We start from the raw sequence: 18,699 nt of genomic DNA, 5'->3' as shown, positions 1-18,699 counted from the left end.
GCAATCCCGCATCCGGTTGCCTCCCCCGAGCCTTGATCTTCTCTTCCCTCTTCCAAACCTCCTTTTAACCAACTGCCTTCACTACCTCCTTCGTCCACCATACCTGGTTTCTATCCCTTGACAATGCATCTTTTCCTGACGTCCTTCCATACAAAATTTCTGAAATTCCCCTGAACGCCTCTCCATACTTCTTCCACTACTCCTACAAACCTTCGGATTCTTCACTAAGTTGCTCATACCGAGCCCTCAACCTCTCCTTGTACTCTATGAGGACATTTGCCCTACACTTCCCCCACCTAATAATCTTCCAACCCCTGCTCTTAACCTCCCTCCTTTTCTCTATCCATACCACAAACACTACAGGCTTGTGCTGGGTGGTAACATGTTTTCCCGCCGCTGCCTTGCAATCTCTACTCCTCCATAACTGTCACTTCCTTACCACCACCAAATCCAGTTCTGTTCTATGATGTCCACTCCGACATGTAATCTTGTGGCTTTCCCGCTTTTAAAAGAATGAACCAGTCATGTCCATCCTATTCCTCGCCATCAGCTCCACCAACTCTTGACCCTCTCTATTGCTTGCTCCATAACCAAATTTACCAAAACATTCCTCTCCCCAGCTCCGCGACTCCTACATGCACGTTAAAGTCCCCTGCAATGCACAGCATCACCTCCAGTTCAACCATTCCCATCATCCTCTCCAATGCATCCCTGAATTCCTGATTATTTGCCCCAATCCTTCCCGTTTCTGGCCCATAGGCTGACATAACACAAACCATTTGCCTCTGTATCACTACCCATGCCAGAACTATCTGTCCCTCCCTTCTTTCCACTCTGACCACCAGCTTGCTGATCTCTTCCGATACTATTATTCCCACGCCATTACTCCTTGCATCTCCACCCACGTGCAACAACTTGTATCATCTAGTCAGGTTCCTTGTGTCCATAATTTGACGTTCATTGGAATTTTTTGGAGAGTAGCGAACCCCAACATTTTTGGAAAGCTTAAACAATACCAAAACAGAAAATCCATGTTTCACATTTTTCCAATGCATATTATGTGGTCAAATAGGTCGTTTTGGGGTTAAAACCCATTTTTTTTTTAATTTGGTAGTGTTTGTCCACCCCCGTCTTATTGACTGTGAACTCAACCATACCTTCTCTAGAGGACGATGACCCTATAACCGATTTTGGCTTGTTACATGGTATTATTTCTGTATGATGCGGAGTAACAGTCAAGTTCGTTGCTTCTGTGATCTGAAGAGGGGGCGCTATCGTCTCTCCAGCACCATCTGCCTTCTGAAACACTACTATAATGGTTCCATGAGTTGTGTCTTTGCCATTAGGAGTATCCTCGGCAAAGTCAGTATTGTGGAAGCCAAAGACCGGAAGTCGTCCTCGCTTAAGAATTGGTGGTACAGTCCTTGGAATAGTGTGGTATTTTTAACCACAGCATTTGCAGTCAATGTCTCAAGAAGCAAGATACGGCTGTATGGAACGCACTGAGAAGGTCTACCATCTTTTTATTCCTTGTCATGGTGGACGGCTCGAGCCATACCGATAACATTAGGATTTTCCCTTTGACATTGCGGACGGAATAGAGCAGATTCGTTCCGTGGTTTGTACATTGCCTGCTTCCTAGACTTGAGGCCGTACATGATGGTTTGGCTTACAGTTAATACTGATCTGTCCACAACATTTGTCCGTGCTTCTCATTGCATCTCTTCCACTGGGCCAAGCATTATCCAACGTACCATTGCCTTAAGCTCTCCGGGGACATCCTGTTCACTGCTAGAAACTTGTATGTATTCATCTTGTTGGTCCTTGGTGGAGAAGTTCTCTAGACTTTTGCGAACAAGCATAGCTGCTTTTATTTGTATATAGCATCCATATGGTCCATTGTATCGTCATTTGTAATGCTAGCATTGATCATATCTTCCTCGCATGTCTCAGGTGACTAGAGAATAGAAGATTTCCGTCTGTTCTTTTGGAGCACTGACCTTACATCTCAGGTGAACAGTAATGCCTGTAAGATTCTATTCTTCAGCCATTTTCTACTGAGCGTGGGTACATGATGTTCTAAGGCATCTTTACCACCTAGAAGGTTAACATAAGTTGTCTCAATGTCCTCCATACGGAGTTGTTTGCTGCTTGGTTAGGACATCTACCAAGTTGATCAGTTCAATTAAACTCACAACTTGTGTCATTGATGCTTTATCCTTCTCTCCTTTGGTGTCGTGATCTCGCAAGACATGGAAGACATGTTTCGTCCAACAAGACCTGTGGTACATAACGTCAATTGCATGTGCATCACTTGGCGCAATAGCAGTGTTCAATCGAGTCATAAAAACAGGGTTCTGAGCAACATAAACAGCTTCTCTCAGCGATTTGCCCGCACTGTCACTCCGTACAAGGTAAATAGGTTGACCATCAGTCCTCTGGCAACAGAAGTGCAAAGCCTTGTCATAGGGGTCTGTGGATGACAGAGTGAATGGTGTGGAGGAGCTTGACGACTCCAGACATACTTCGGCCATTTTTCTCTTTCGACCTGGCCTTTCGCGATATGCGACCCTGATGATAGTGCCTGATCATAACGAACCCTGGCACAACGAATTTGGTCCTTGTTGGTTGCGTTGGAATAGCATGTTCGGTGCCAGACAGCCTTCTCCTTTTGCAACAGTTCTGCTGACATCCCCTCAAGTCGTTTATGAATCTGTACATAATCACCATCCTGTAAAGTGGCTGGCTCCTGTGTTGTCTGTATCAAACGGCAGACTGACTCGACTTTTGGTTGCAACACCAAGGACCCTTTCAGGGAAGAATTATCTTTGCACAGGACACATTTTGTCCAGTTCGTTGATCCTTTCGTCTGGCATGAATCCTTGCCACTCAGTTGCCACTTGCCACTTGCCACTACTTCATCCATCATGTTGTTGGTTCTGCAAATATAAAAATAAATCGTCAGCTCATGAATATCAAATCTATCATACGTGATACAGCCTATAAAACTCGGGCTGTGCCTATGTCTAGGGCCATATCAAGGGCACAAATAACATTCATCACCATAAAAAAAGCAAACAGATGAGAAAAACAACATCCATATTTTCTTTGACTAATTTATTGACCTAAACTTGTGTGATTTAAACGGAAGATGCGGGTAAATGTCGCAATGATAGAACTTTATTAGAATCCAAAATAAAAAGCGCTACTAAGACGTAAAATTACCTGAATAAAATAAAAGCAGAGATGAGTGGGAAATCAACAATACGTGCTAACTAAACTACATGCCGCTAACTACATGCCAGTAAACTAAATAGAAACTCCAAATAGACTCCCTCTGTAATTCCAACCCCCGGGCACAAAGCTAACCTAATCCTATCCTATTATACAGCAGTTAATCTAATGGAACAAAATACATCAGTGACTGATTACATTGATGGTGACTTTCTTTCTGGAAAAATGAAAACACGAACCAGCACATAAGGACATATTTAAAGATCAACCCGAAATAATAGAAAAAAGATAAACACATAGCTATAACATGCCGACTGCCCGACTTCCAACTCCTAGCCTAACAGGAAACACAATTAAAACCTCCAACCCCGTGGCCATTCAAACCATAATCCTACCCCATACAGAAAAACATAAAATGACAAAAAGGTACATACGCCTCAAAGGGTATCACAACTTACCGAAAAAAGGAAGAAAGGTGTTGAAAACTGAATATGATGAAACGAAGCTCCGAAGTAAACTGTCATGAATAAATTGAGAATAAACGAAGCGAACTGAAAATGACGTCATAGTGCTGCACGTGCTTGGACGCGCGCCGCGCCACATCACGACGTCATGCCACGCCCAGCAACCGTAACCTGAGGCGATGGCATGGCATCGCGACGTGGCATCACCTATGTTCCATACAATATCACACTTACAATACATCAAACTACAAAAACTTAAAATCAAACGTTTTACTACTGAAGGTGCTGAAACCTTCTGATATTGAACAACAGACACACCAATGTTTCATTGCACAGATGGCCGTTTCCATGGCAACCAACTGTTCCAATACTTGAAAATCATAATACTTATGTGCAAGTTCGTCATGGTCACTATATTTAACAATTATTTAGGCCATCCGATGGAAAATATAATTTAAAAAATGGCAATTCCACTCCAAAAATGCTGTTTCCATGGCAACCGACAGTCAAAATGCAACATTTTATTATTTTATAAAATTCATTGTTAGCCATTTAACAGTAATCCATTATCAGTTGGTTATTTTGTATTGTTTCAGATTTTTTAAAATTGGAATTGAAAAAAAGCGTTTTTCACCCCAAAACGACCTCTCCAAAAGTTGAAAAAATGTGAAACATCATTTTTTTTTATTTAAATAGATTTTAAACTGAAAAATTTATAGGTTTGCTACTCTCCAAAAAATTCCAATGAAATTACACAAGGAACCTGACTAATCCTACCAACCTCCTCGCCTTGTCTCCTGCACACACACAACACTTCCAAACTCCTCTACATTATCTCCACAACTTCATCCCCTCTCCTCCCCCATTGATCCCATATTCAAACTACCTAGCCAGACCTCACTTCTGAATCGCTGCCCATCTGACAGAGCTTGTACCATCTTGGATAATTTGGGACATTCAGTTCATCAATCAGCAGTGCTGCCCTGGCTGACCTGCTCGACCAACTACTCGAGCCTGCTGTCACGCACGCATACACACACATCTCTTTCGCCTTTTGCCTCCTCCCCCACCCCCCCCCCCCCCGCCGTTCTCATTTTCACTTTCAACAGTCAAACCCTCTCTCCCACTGAATTCACTCCTCCCTCACCAAAGTAAAAATAATTTTTTTTTTAAAGGTCATAATTTTCAAGGTAAACACATTCAATCACACAGTCAATGCTTTTAACACTCAATTCCCACCCCTCAGTTTGACCCTCGATTTCCTCGTGCAATCCTCCTTGTTCAGACTCTCTGCCAAGCCTCACACTCTGTCCATTAGTAATCTGCCGAGCAGGGCTGACCCATGAGGGAAAACCGAACCAAGTTCACAGACCGAAAGGTGAAACTCAGCCAGCTCCACCGAACCACTCCATCTCACTGCAGGCCGAGCCATGTCCATAGGCCCAAGGACGAAACGCTGCCCTCCCCGCTGAACCACTCCACCTCACCGCATGTCGAATAGAGTCCAATTTATGGTTTGAATGTTCCTTGTTTTACAAAGTGTAGGAATGTGTTGTGGAATACATTTTGTTTTTTTAAACCCAAAACATCCTCACTTGTTCATTGGGTTGTGTTGCATGCCTTCTTCGCATGACTTGAATGTAAAATTCTTGCACAAATTGAGTGGTGTGAATAACCACTATGAATTTGCATTTTGCTTGTGAAGTTGATATGCCAAACATAACTTTTGGTCCTTGTGCTGGGAATATTTGAAAAAATATTTTTTGGAGTTCTTTGAAGTAATTGTGAAGTTGACAAATCAAGATTATAAAAACTATGTGCGATTGCTTTTTACGGTGTGTTGTAGAAACGCATGGACTGGGTTCTGCGAACGCTGCAGACTGTAGATCCAACGGTTGAACAGCCCGATTCCCCTGACGTGCTTCGACTCGAGGGTTGGTATAAATTGAATGAGTTGTCCTTAAAATTTGTGTATAGCAAAAGACATATGACAAAACTCCGTTAGTATGACCACACTGGTGTCTATTTTATTCAGCAAAGTGGTTTCTTTAAATACAAGGGTGTTTTTTTGTCATACAGGGTTAAGGTTCTGGTGATGTAAGACTCGTGGAGGAATGCAACACAAATACACGAGACAGCACCAGACTTGACTTCAGACAAACACAGCTACTGAGCTTGGGGGAAGTGACGTAACTTCCCAGCTCACTCTGGTTTACCAGCACCAACATCTTTGACTGCTTTTCTCTCCATACACTGTGGTGCAATTGAAGAGCGATTTCCTCCTCATGAATCCATAACTATGGTTATTTGTCTGTGCTCTATCCTTTTAAATGCTGTACACCAAGCAAGGAGGTGGCATGTGCCATTTTGAAGTCTTTGGTATGACTCATCAGTGTCGGAATCAAACTGCTGACCTCCCAGACTTGGAGCAGATTTCTCCAATCATTAAGCTCCAGAGTTAAAAATAATTCCCGCTTTCCTCCCTTGTACTGTGCTTTATTCCAGTTTTTTCTTGTTCATTTTCAAGACATGAAACTGTCAAACACTGCAAATTATGAGATGAACATCTGTTGAAAAGACAACTTTATTTACAGGTTATTGTTTTAAAAAAAAAATCATCATTATTTTAAAATATATACATGCTCTCGGCTCATGGAAGAGCTTTGACACTGAACACAATCGGAGCACAAAACGACAAAGGGAACAGCAGGAGAAAGAGGGAAAACACCAACAGCAGGGCAGAGGGAGAAAGTAGATGGAGATGGACAAACAAGGGATGCAGGTAACGACTAGGGGTGAGGGAGAACACAAAGGGTGGACAATATGGATACATAAGCAAAATTTTGGGAGCGGTGTGGGGTGGTTTAATGGGTGTAGAAAAGATCATGATTTTGGATGGGGATGACTTGAGAAGGTGGTGAACAGCTGTCTTGAAGAACTGGAGGGAAGAATGAGATTGAAGAGAGGATGGAAGATCGTTTCACAGGTGGGGAAAAAGAGGAATAAATAAGCTTCTGAATTCTGAATGATTCTGAATTTAGGCAGCTTCATTAGGAGGGGGTTGCTGGTGGGTCGCATGTGTCCCGCAGATACATGGGTGGTGGGGGCGGGGGGGAGGAGGGTGACAAAGCACTGAGAGGACAGATAGTGGGGCAACTTGGCTAAATATAGTATAACAATTGTGCATTTTGTGAGGAAAGCACCAAATTTGGCACACTAGTAGCCGATCATATTATGAACAGATTTGGATATTGGGCCATCTCAAAATTTTTGATAGCAGTGGAAAATGGCTGCCACAGCCATCAGCGGCTGAATTTAAGATGGCCCAATATCCAAATCTGTTCATAATATGATAGGCTACTGGTGTGCCAAATTTGGTGCTTTCCTCACAAAATGCACAATTTTTATGCTAAGTTGCCCCACTAAGACTGTGAAAGTCCAGAAATGAGGCGGAAGAAGACAGAGAGATCACTGTCCTGTCGGCGTTGGCGAAGTGATAGGCCCAGAGACTCAGCTTCATCACGAGAGATTCCAATGATATTGAAGGCCTTTGTTTCTACAATGTCAAGCTGAACAAGATGTGAGGCAGGGAAGCCAGTCCAGAGGGGAGAGGAGGACTCCATCGAGCTGCGGATGAAAGCCTTGTAGGTGGATAGGAGCTGCCTCCAAGCTGATTGCAGGTAGTAACAGCCAATTATCGAGATATTCTGCCATTCACAAGTGCAGCCAAGCTCAGTTGCTAAACCATCTCTGAGTACTGTCCCAGTGTTAGACCCAAAATAATTTCCACTGGAATAAATGCAAATTGTGTATTTTCTGTACATTACTGATCCCTCTGCATTGTTTCTTTAAAGTGGTTTATAAATGTTTGCTTATCTCAATGAGTAACTTAATTTAAGGTGAGATTAACCTCAACCAGCTAATCATGATGATCACAACTGCAAAGTTTTCCTTTCACCCCACGTAAAATATTAACTCTTATTTTCCTTTTTCTTGCTGATACTGAACTTACTGTGCAGTGATGAGGTAAAAGCAGAGGTTTTACCCGAAGAGGGTGTCATCCATCTCAAGTCATCCCCATCCAAAATCATGATCTTTTCTCCACCCATTAAACCACCCCACACCCCTCCCAAAATTTTGCTTATGTATCCATATTGTCCATCCATTGTGTTCTCCCTTACCCCTAGTTGTTATCTGCATCCCTTGTTTGTCCATCTCCATCTACTTTCTCCCTCTGCCCTGCTGTTGGTGTATACCAATGCTTTGTACCACTACATGTTGGTGAGCAGCGGTGGCTGGCATGCTGTATTTTTTTTTGTCTTATCAAACCTGCCAAAAGTTTACCGTTGCTTTTTTTTTGGACATAGACCACGATGAGATTGAACTCATTTGGGGATGGTGGCACATTCTTTTAATAGTCGTGAGAATTTATAAGAATGGGGGGGGGGGTTAAGTAATTGGTTAGCTCAGTGTGGTGGCTGTGCCACGCATTTTCTATGGTGTTGAGAACCTAGCATTCATTGCATTGTCTACTCTTTAGGTGTAATACCCCAGCCTTATGACCTTTTGAAGCTTCCTGTTAATTTTTTTTAAATTAATTTTACTCTCAGGCTGTGGTGCCTGTTCTCGTTCTCCATTCTGCAGAAAAACTTTTTCGCACTTATTTTGTTGACATCCTTCGTTATCTTAAACATCTCTATCAGATAACTCTTTTGACAATGGCAATGGAGCTGAATGGTATACCACCAGTTTAGCTCATCATACACCTCCACACCATTCTGAAATCATAAACCACACCACAAAAGCGATGGAGGTATATGGTGACCAGACTGTTGGTATACCATACACCTCCACATCATGAAAGCAATGGAGGTGTATGATGAGCCAGACTGGTGTATACAAGATATTTTAGAAGGAAGTAATCTGTGCTGGGATTAAAGAAGTGCATTGAAGAGGATGGAGATTGCATCACAGAATGTGACTTCAATATAATTGGCTGCACTAATCCGTATCGCACAGATACATCTCCCAAATTTCTTGATAAAACTCACCCAAATGTTTTTTTTTTTTAATTGTAAATAAACTCTGAATTCCAAAGGATGCCATACGTTTATAATTGCTGTGGACCACTGAACATGCCTGTAATATAATATGGAAGGGCCTTTGAAATAACTTGGCGTTTGTTGCACAAACTATACTCACGGGTTATTCTGTGGCATATCCTTTTTGAATCGTTTGCAAGGAAAAACGTCAGACCTTTGAATCGTTTTCACTGTGCTGGAAGGGTGTCCTATAGTTACATTCACTCACCTCTAAGCTGTCTCACCTGAGTTTGAATCCTGACCAGCTATATACTGTCATCCTGGTGTTTCACAGGCAGGGTGATTCATCAACTTGATCAGATTAGTTTGTACAATTCTCGACAACACCCTGTTAATTACCCGTTAAGGGGTGTGATTTGTCTGCAGCAACCATTTGAATTTTTTTCCACTTCAACCTGACATCATCAAGATTCAAGAGTTCCCATCCATCGTGAAAACTGACTTGAGGGCAAGTGCAAGGGACGTGGGTCAAAATAAAGTCGTCGATGGAACGTTCATGAAAAACAAAATTAGCATTTGCCTTCACGTCTAAATGAACTATCCTCATAATACATATTATTCCCAAGATGATGTCTGTATCCCTTTCAATTCTGGCTATGATATGTAGGAGAGCACCAGAGGAATGGAACTGAATGAGAGATCAGTGACAATCACAGGTCGCATGGGGTAATGAACAGCTCTTAATTTGTATAGGATGACCATTGACCAGGTTATTGTTTTTATTTTTTGAGATGCTGTGGCATGATATCACAGTTGGTCCGTAAAGCTCTTTTTTTTTTTGCTTGTGAGGTGGTACTAACCATGATACATTCTTTTTGTGTAGTGATTTAATTACTATTATTTTTTTAATACAGGAAATATTAAATTTAATAATAATATATACATATATATGTGCTGTTCTTGCAGAGAGCTGCCATGAGATGGGCCCTCTAATCGACAAGAGGCTGGAGGAAATTGACAGGTTAGTTATACAGATTGAGTTTATTATGTTAGATCTAGAGATTGTGGATTGGGTTCATTGGAATTGTTTGAAGGAAAATTGAAGTATACTGGAATCAGGTGAGGCATGAATATTGAAAGATTCAGAAAAAAAAAATTGGGGGAGGAGTTTTTGGCTATTGGACTACATACTCGAACTTCGAACTTTTGGGATGACTTTTATTCAAACAGTAAGCACTCAGAGCTGATGCAACTGAACACAAGCTTGATGGAAGCCATGGAGTTGTATGGTCAACTGATGAGCCAGACTTCGGTGTATGAAGACTACAAAAAGAACCAGGCCTTCCATCACGCACAAGCCATGGGTCTTGTACAGGTGTGTATAGAAACCTTCCACTTTGTTGGAGATGATCAGATTTAATATTTGTGAAAAACAAGTTTTTATACACCCCCCTGCACTCTCCATCCCTGCTTTCCCCCTGTGCTGGAAGGGTGTCCTATAGTTACATTCACTCACCTCTAAGCTGTCTCACCTGAGTTTGAATCCTGACCAGCTATATACTGTTATCCTGGTGTTTCACAGGCAGGGTGATTCATCAATGTGTGTGCTGTCCCCCACTTGGATGGATGTTAAACGGGAATCTCATCTGCCAGAGTGCCAGGATATGTTGGTGGATGTTTAAGATCCTATGGTGTCTGTCGCGAAGAGTAGGCGAGCTATCATCGGCACCATGGCCAAAATATTCCAAAATTCCTGCCCTAACATCGCGTTCTCCTGTCCCAAGGGAACGGAATATAAAAAGGTCGAAAGCTTGATGTCCTTCCTTCGCCACTCACCCCTCCTCCCCTCCCCCAAACCATTTTTTTTCCGTCAAACAAAATGGAAATGGCCATTGTACCGTTTTTGTCATTGATTGCAGCACTTCCAATTGCTCATTCATGGATATGAAAGTGCTTCGGCCTGAAAACCTCCAGGAGACTGGTGGCACTAGTCTCTTGTGAGAGGGGAGTCTAAAGTTTTTTTTTTTTTTTTTTTTTTTTTTTCCCCTTCCCCTTTTCAAAAACATTTGGAACCAAATATGTGACCTTTCTTCCAATGGCATGGATAAACTCTCCACTACTGGGGAAGAAGTGTGACACTAGATCGTACCAGGACTCCATTCCTTCATGGTTGGGAGAGAATTGTATTGAGCAGAACACTGGCAAACACGAGCAGGGTGCCATTTGGCTTGACGCATGAACGCTATTCAGCCGAGCACTGCTCGTTTTATTTGATTCATCTTAACATGACATCGTATTGACATTCCCCATGCCATGAGTGTTCTCATTTTTTTTTATGAGCCATTTCTCAAAAGCAGGTTTTATTGACATCTTCATGAAATATAAGTAACTTCAAAAATTTTAGGAGACAGAACATTTTTTTTGGAGACTTCTGTTGTTTCTGTGGCTCATGGCATGGACAGACTCACAAGGGAAACTTGCGTTTCAAGCGGTCTAAAAAAAAAAAAAAATTGTCAATCCGAAGTAGAGTATTTAAGGGTATAAATTTCGTTGGTGGGCCCATTTTGGGACACCCAAAGGAACATTGTGGTTTAAAAAGAAAAGTTGAAAGTGCTGCTATTGCAAGCACCTCATTTGCTGGCTCGCGAAATAAATTGGGGAAACAGTGGAGCAGCGCCTCTCCTATCTGATCAGCTGTCAAATTCATCGTCTTTTTGCCTTTGCTTCACAGTTTACAAGCTTCAAGAGGGATTTTCCTGTTTCTTCCATTTATAAATGCTGTCTGGTTCTGGTCCTGCCCCAATTTTCAAGCCACACAGTAATGCGCATATCAAAGTACGAAACAAGGTGACAATACTTGTGCAAAGTGTGAGGCCCGCCAAAATATACTGCTCATTACAAAGCCGTGGTTAAAGCCCAGCAGGAAAGCTACGATTTCATTTGCCATAGTGGGAATCGATCAGAACAGAGGTAAGTGAACATAATCAAACAGATTCGAGTGAAGGTGGCCAAGTGCAGTTGAAGGAAACTGAACACAACTGAATGGAGGCAACTGCTGTTCTATAAGTGAACACATGCAACTTTCATAACACAACTGCATAACAAGAAAAAGAGCAATCAAAGATTGCAGACCCTTGCCAGGACTTGTTTTGTGCAGTGTTTTTCTGTAGTTACGTGTGGTGTTTGTGTGCTGGTGTGTGATGTATTTACTAAGAGACATAGATAGAACTGTCACTTTATAACTGTTGGCAGTGATGACCGGGTATCATGATGTCCTGCTTTGATGCATCTCCACTTTGATCAGATACCTGACCCTGACCCATGATGTTTATGATTATTCAAATCAAATGGAAGACCAAATAGGAACAGTCTTACATTGGAGTCATCAGAAGAAACCTGGATAGGGTTCGCATTTCAGCTGCTACTACTCTTCCCTGAAACAGACATTTCAGCTTTTCAGTTTTCATGAATTTGTAAAAAAATTCTCATAACATGTTTTCACTTTGTCGTTTTGGGGGATTTTGTGCAGATTGGTGACAATTTTTTTTTAATGTAAGCCATTTTAACAAATGTAAGCCGTAACACAACAAAATGTGACAAAAGTCGAGGGGTGTGAACCCTTTCTGAAGGCACTGTAGTAATTTGCTTTCCCACACTTTTGTCTGCATTTGATGCAAGTCATGGTTCACTCTTCATGCTTTGAGGGTAACCTGATATCGGTGCTATCAATGAAAATGCAGCATTGCCCATATTCCTATAACCAAATAAAATAAAATTACTAGAATGGCATTTGGTGTGCATACCTCCGCCAGGCTGAATGGTTTACGGTTTGTATCCCACTGATAGGCCAGACCTTAACCAGACCTTAACCAAAATCGAATTGACTGGTTTTTGTCATCTACCCAATGCATCCACCAAGTTTCGTCTGAATTTCTCCTCAACCATTTTGAGATATGCTATTTATCGTTTTTCTCTCATGGTGAAGAATGACTAGAAATTGAAAACTCTCGTATCTCGATCCGGAACGTGACCAAAATTGAATCAATTCGTCCTTGTCATATCCTTGTCTGTCCACCAAGTTTCTTCTGAATCTGTCCATAACTTTTTTCAGATAACCTGCTCACAGACAAACAAGTAAATTGACAAACAAGGGTGAAAACATAACCTCTATCCACCCTCGTTGACGGAGGTAAAAAAAACGAAACCGCCCCAAACTACTGGATGAGAAATATTTGGGTTGCTCAGAATCATTTGTGTGTGGGAATGAAATTTGATCTCGTAAATTGTGTTCCTGCAGGTGAGGACTTTCTTTGCTTATCTTCCAATTGTTTAGATACTTGACATTGGTGTCAAATGTAAATAAGACTGTCATGGCACTTATTTGTTTGGAATAACTGCCATGTCTTTGACTGGATTATCCTTTGTTTATCTTGCCAGGCTCTTTTGTCCATTTTCTGTCCTTTTGGTGAATAAAACCTCCTTGATGTAATTAATGTGTGATATCTTCAATGCAGTTGTAGTCGATTTTTTTTTACTTTTAAGAAGCACATATGTTTGTATATAATATATATATATATATATATATATATATATATATATATATATATATATATATATATATATATATATATATATATATCATAAAATGTCAAATTGCTGTAGGATACGCTGCTAATGGGAGTGATTATTTGCAAAAATGTTGTTCCTCAGGACCCAGGAATCCCTCCTCCAAATGTACCCTACATGGTACCCCAAGGTTACATTGTACCACAAGATCAAAGCCTGAGCCAGGGCCCTGCACTACATTCCACCACTTACAGCATGCCAGGGCAGCAGCAGTACCATGGGTCGGTGGATGAATTATTATACCTTAAATAAATTATATAATAGAGAAAATTTTTTTAGGGATATTTATTTATTCATTCAGTCACTCATCCCATGTAGTTTGATTTGCTCACGAATGTGATAGATGATGAGCTGGAATTAAATTGCAGTGATGAAATGTTTTTCTCCTTTCTCCATACCTCAACCCCCACCACCATGTTTTTCCATCCACATCATTCCTACATTAAAAAAATTGACTTCCAGACTGGTGACGAATGTCAGTGGAACACATGACACAGTATACCCAGGTGTGCCATCACAAACTCGTGCAAGTCTCTCGGCTGCGTCAGCAAATGGAGTTCTGTCCCATGTTTTGTATGACTTTCAGCCACAGTCATCCATCATGTACCCCAGCCAACACACTTCCACATTCGCTCTACAGACCCCAGCTCCGCTAGCTGTCGGACCTGCACAGCTGGCCTCAGGCAGTCAACTGCAGCCACTTCTATGAGGTTTGTGGGAGAGTCTTCCTTGCCAAAATAAAATGGCAAATTGTTGTGGTTTCAGACCTGGGCTTTCAAGCCATCTGCAAATTTGAATCTGCAGTGTGCTGGCGTGTTCGTTATGTTTTTTTTTTTTTTTCTTAAATATGATATAAACATATTTTAATGGTGGTGAAGTTTACCATTGCTGAAAGTAAATACAACCAGATGGTTCATGTTTTGGGGTTTCATGTTACTACGTTTTTAGTCCTCATGTGCCTGCTTCGGCAACTCTTGCACATCTGTTTAGTCTTGCACGAGGAGCATTACAGGTTGATTTACTTTTGCAGATCAGAAATTCATTAAATTAACATGTTATTAATACAACCGCAACACATTATAATCCCATGCAATTCTAGATTCCTTTGCTGCATGCAAATCCTTGTTCTTGATTACCGTGCTTGAGTAGACAATGATATAGCCACATTGACACGACTGGGATAAGAGAAAGGGACAGAGTGAGAAATTTATGGCTGATTTAAGTTTACCACCTGGAATAAATACTCCATAATACATGTATGTGTGTGTATATGTATGTATGTGTATATTAGTGGGGCAACTTAGCTAAATATAGCATAACAATTGTGCATTTTGTGAGGAAAGTACCAAATTTGGCACACTAGTAGCCTATCATATTATTATGAACAGATTTGGATATTGGGCCATCTCAAATTCAGTAGCTGATGGCTGTGGCAGCCATTTTCCACTGCCATCAAAAATTTTGAGATGGCCCAATATCCAAATCTGTTCATAATATGATAGGCTACTTGTGTGCCAAATTTGGTACTTTCCTCACAAAATGCACAATTGTTATGCTAAGTTGCCCCACTATTTATAGGTATGTATGTATATATATATATATATATATATATATATATATATATATATATATATATATATATATATATATATATATATATATATATATCCACACACACACACACACGCTCTGCCACATACAGAGCCTTGACGTGAACCTGTTGTGACGTTAAAGATCCCACGGTCCTTCACGAAGAGTAGGCCAGCTATCACCAGCACCCTGAACAAATTCTAAATTCCTGCTCTAACCTCCAGAGGGCACTGCATCAGCAGCATAGCCATGCTCCCAGCAATGATGTAAACCAGCTATGACATTGTGCATACAAAATTATGATGACACAGAGCCTGATGCTGTACTGGTGTATCATGTAAAGTTATATTCCAGTCTAAATTTTGGGGGAAGGGGGGCATTTAGTCTCATAAATTTGATTTCATTACAAGTTGGTCATCACCCCCTCCCCCAGCCTTTGTTTCAGGATCAATTTTCTTAATCACCTTTCTGATGTATCTTTCAAGCCAATAAATGTCTGTTATTACATCATCTAATGCTGAATTGTTTCTCGTATACAGTACAATCCTTAACACAATGATCTTTACCTTTGAGGACATACCCTGGTGGCTGGAAACAGTAGTGCATCTGTTGGGGATTTCAAAATCAGGGTTAAGATGGCAGTATTTGATGGGAGTGTTTGTGTTTGAGGAAGAGGTGCAATGGTAGAGATGAGTTTTATGTTTGGATTTTTTTTTCTTCAATTGATCACTGAACACAGTTAATTGAAAATAACTTTGTATTTTAGCTTTGAAGATTGGTTGTACATCATCAAATGTTTTTGAAGGCAGTCGTGCATTTTGAAATCAATAATCCTTGAAATTATTGCAGCGGCGAAATCTGATTTGGTTGGATGTTTTCTTAGTAATTGCATTTTGGGATGTGATGCACATCATGTTGTTGTTTATTAAGGCATAAAAACTTTGAAACGTGGACGAGTTTACTACAACAATTGGAATAGCATAACTGTGTACGTTTTTCTTTATAGTTATGGATTATAATCTGAAGTAATTATTTTGTGTTTATGAAATGCTTCAACTCTGCTGTTTTTGAAGCTTTATAGCTGTTGTGCTTGTTTCTATATTATACTTTTGTAATAAATTTTCCTTCAAATGCCCAATCAGTGTTCTCTGTATGATGCATAAATACTAAAACTGATGTGTATTTTAATCTGATATGCTTTTGGTTTTTTTGATACCAAGTCGAGGCTTGAGGAGGATTTGGAAGGAAAGATTGGAAACGTAGCAAGAGGTGGGCTAAGGTTATTGGCAGGAGAAAAAAAATCATGGTTTTGGATGGATGATCTGAGATGGTGGTGAACAGCTGTCTTAACGACTTGGAGGGAAGAATATGATGATAATGTGGAAGTTGATTCCACAGGTGTAAAAAAAAAAAGAAGAATGAAAGAGTGGAGGTGAGCAGACAAAGGGTGTGTAACCGACAGAGTTTGAAGCAGGAAATGACAGGATAAAGATTGTCGCAAGATGGCTGTCTGCAACTGCATCCAGAGGTCAACCAGCAATCGTCTGCAGATGTGTCACCAAATTACTATACAGGGTGCCCACAAGTCTTGTTGGTTGTAATAAATTTTTGAAACCAGAATGAGACTTTGGACACCCTGTATTAGTGACGGGATGGCTCGGAGGTCATACGCTTACCTTTGAGTTGGATAGTCTCGGTACGATTCCTGACACAACTATGAGCTTTTGGATTGGAGCTATGCAGGCAGGGTGTTGCGGTACAAAGGTGCCATCCATCGGATGGACCGCTTGGTGCTAGCATTGGCTGGTAGATGTTAAATATCCCATTGTTTCTTGGAAAGAGTTGGCATTTGTTATGCATACTGGCCATATTGTCCAGTATTGTCCTAATGTGCACTGGCACCATCAACCAAATTGGTAACTTGTTCCAGATACAACTGGAGGGTTGTGATCAGAGATCGCTGATGGTTCCCTGTCGAGCCAATTCATAATCCTGATTATTATTCATGGACCGGTGTTTGTATGTTTGGTTGTGTGTTTGTTTGTTGTGCTACTCCTCCTACAGTTCTGGGCTGATTACATCGGCATGACCCCAATTTGTGTATTGGGGTGTTTTTAATCTTTGATGGTTGTCTTGGGGTGGTGGGAGGGAGGGAGGGGGTGGGGTGGGGGAGTCTCAAGTTCATTATGTAAATGTGTATTGTGGAGGAGGGTATTACAGGTCCCCAGTATTTTACAGCACAGTACTGTATTCCTGTCCCCACGTTTTCCAGTGCATTGAGATGTTTTGAATTGTAAGCAGTATGTTTTTGCTTCACACATGTAACCCAGGTTATTATCAAATTTTTGTTGCCTATACACTGCCCAAATAAAGGTATGTGTCAGAAGAACGTTTTGCATGCTTGGACAGATTGCCCATCGGGTGGGTACTCTGCTTTTTATTTTTTTCCAAAAAATGAAAACAACCTTTTTTAACCCCTGCCGCATGGCGAAAGGGTGATATTGTTGTCACCCAAGTCGTCCGGCTGTCCGTCCGGGCGTCATTTATAGCTGTGAGTGCGATAACTCAACTGTTCACCATATCGATTTGAAATTTGGGTCACACATGTACCACCTGAAAAGGAAGAACCCTATTGATTTTGGGCATGGCTGTATCCAAGATGGCCGACTGGGGCGGCCATCTTGAAAAAAAAAAGGTTTTTTTTTGTAATAAATGGAAAACTGCTTATCTGATTTCAATGGCAGGGGATTCCCCATCTCTGATGGTATATTTTCAAAAAGTGGGACATCATGGACACCAAGACTCGACACTTAATGCTTCCAGGAACCATAATAAAAATTAAATAATTTAAAACTAGAAGGGCACTCTTCGACGTCGTGACGTCACCAGGTTATTCGTCCGCCCACCTGATTCCATCATTATACTTGTATTTTACCAAATTTGATTTAAATCCCTGAACCCAGATTCAAAATATTAAATAATTCTGGCTGCCAGACCATATATCTGATCAGGTTGAAATTTAAAACATACATTTCCCATGATCACTAGATCACAACTGTGATGTTTCACATTGATCGATGAAGCGGTTTAAGAGAAAAAAAAAAAAGATTTTCATTCAATCCAATATGGCTGCCAGACCATGTGATGTAGTAATTATTCCTGAACACCCAGGTATCCCCAAGGCTTGGAAAACATCGGTGATGTTTCCCCTCAATCTGTCAAGCCCTTCTGGATAAGATTTTTTTTTTATCGGTTTATTCTTCAAAAAAACCAAAGCTTCATGAAAAAAGTCATGTGATCTATGACGTCATAGGCGGAGAACTTTTTGTTTCTCATGGAAAGGTAGTCATACCTGTAAAATTTTGTCTCGATCTGTTGAGACCCTTCGAAGACGAAGATTTTTGAAGGTTTTTATGTTAAAAATAATATGGCTACCAAACCACATCAATTCCCCCCCCCCCCAACATACAATTTAGCCCGAGGTGACCCTGAAAGATTTTCATACTGATCGGATAAAGCATTCAACGTATGAAATTATGACGTCATAACGATGCCACCCATGACATCATCAAAAAAATCACACTTGTTTTCCATGGGGAGTACTTGACATGTGCCAAGTTTCAATTGTTTCCATGTAGCGGTTTTGGCGATACAGAGGTCCAAACTTTTTTTCCTTTTTCCATACGTGCAAATTTTCTCTCTTCTCTGCAACCGCTTATCCGATTGACACGAAATTTTGACCA

General features: G+C 40.9%; 1 protein-coding gene and 1 pseudogene across 1 annotated transcript in view; one reads left to right on the top strand and one right to left on the bottom strand.

Annotated features, from left to right (window-relative positions):
- LOC147032015 (signal transducing adapter molecule 1-like) overlaps nucleotides 1-16,094 on the top strand; it is a 61,100-nt gene extending 45,006 nt beyond the window's left edge. Inside the window, exons 10-14 of the mRNA XM_085869271.1 lie at nucleotides 5,545-5,632; nucleotides 9,707-9,761; nucleotides 9,971-10,115; nucleotides 13,451-13,587; nucleotides 13,829-16,094. Of these exons, the coding sequence (XP_085725397.1) occupies nucleotides 5,545-5,632; nucleotides 9,707-9,761; nucleotides 9,971-10,115; nucleotides 13,451-13,587; nucleotides 13,829-14,075 (672 nt within the window). The 3' untranslated portion in view covers nucleotides 14,076-16,094. The remainder of the gene's footprint in view (nucleotides 1-5,544; nucleotides 5,633-9,706; nucleotides 9,762-9,970; nucleotides 10,116-13,450; nucleotides 13,588-13,828) is intronic.
- Nucleotides 1,524-5,190, bottom strand: LOC147032016 (uncharacterized; annotated as a pseudogene).
- Nucleotides 16,095-18,699: the final 2,605 nt, after the last annotated feature.

The sequence above is a fragment of the Eptatretus burgeri genome, chromosome 2 (genome assembly GCF_056783735.1).
Source record: "Eptatretus burgeri isolate ZD-2024b chromosome 2, Ebu_testis_v1, whole genome shotgun sequence".
Classification (NCBI taxonomy): Eukaryota; Metazoa; Chordata; class Myxini; order Myxiniformes; family Myxinidae; genus Eptatretus; species Eptatretus burgeri.
This window is presented reverse-complemented; position numbering and strand designations above follow the sequence as displayed.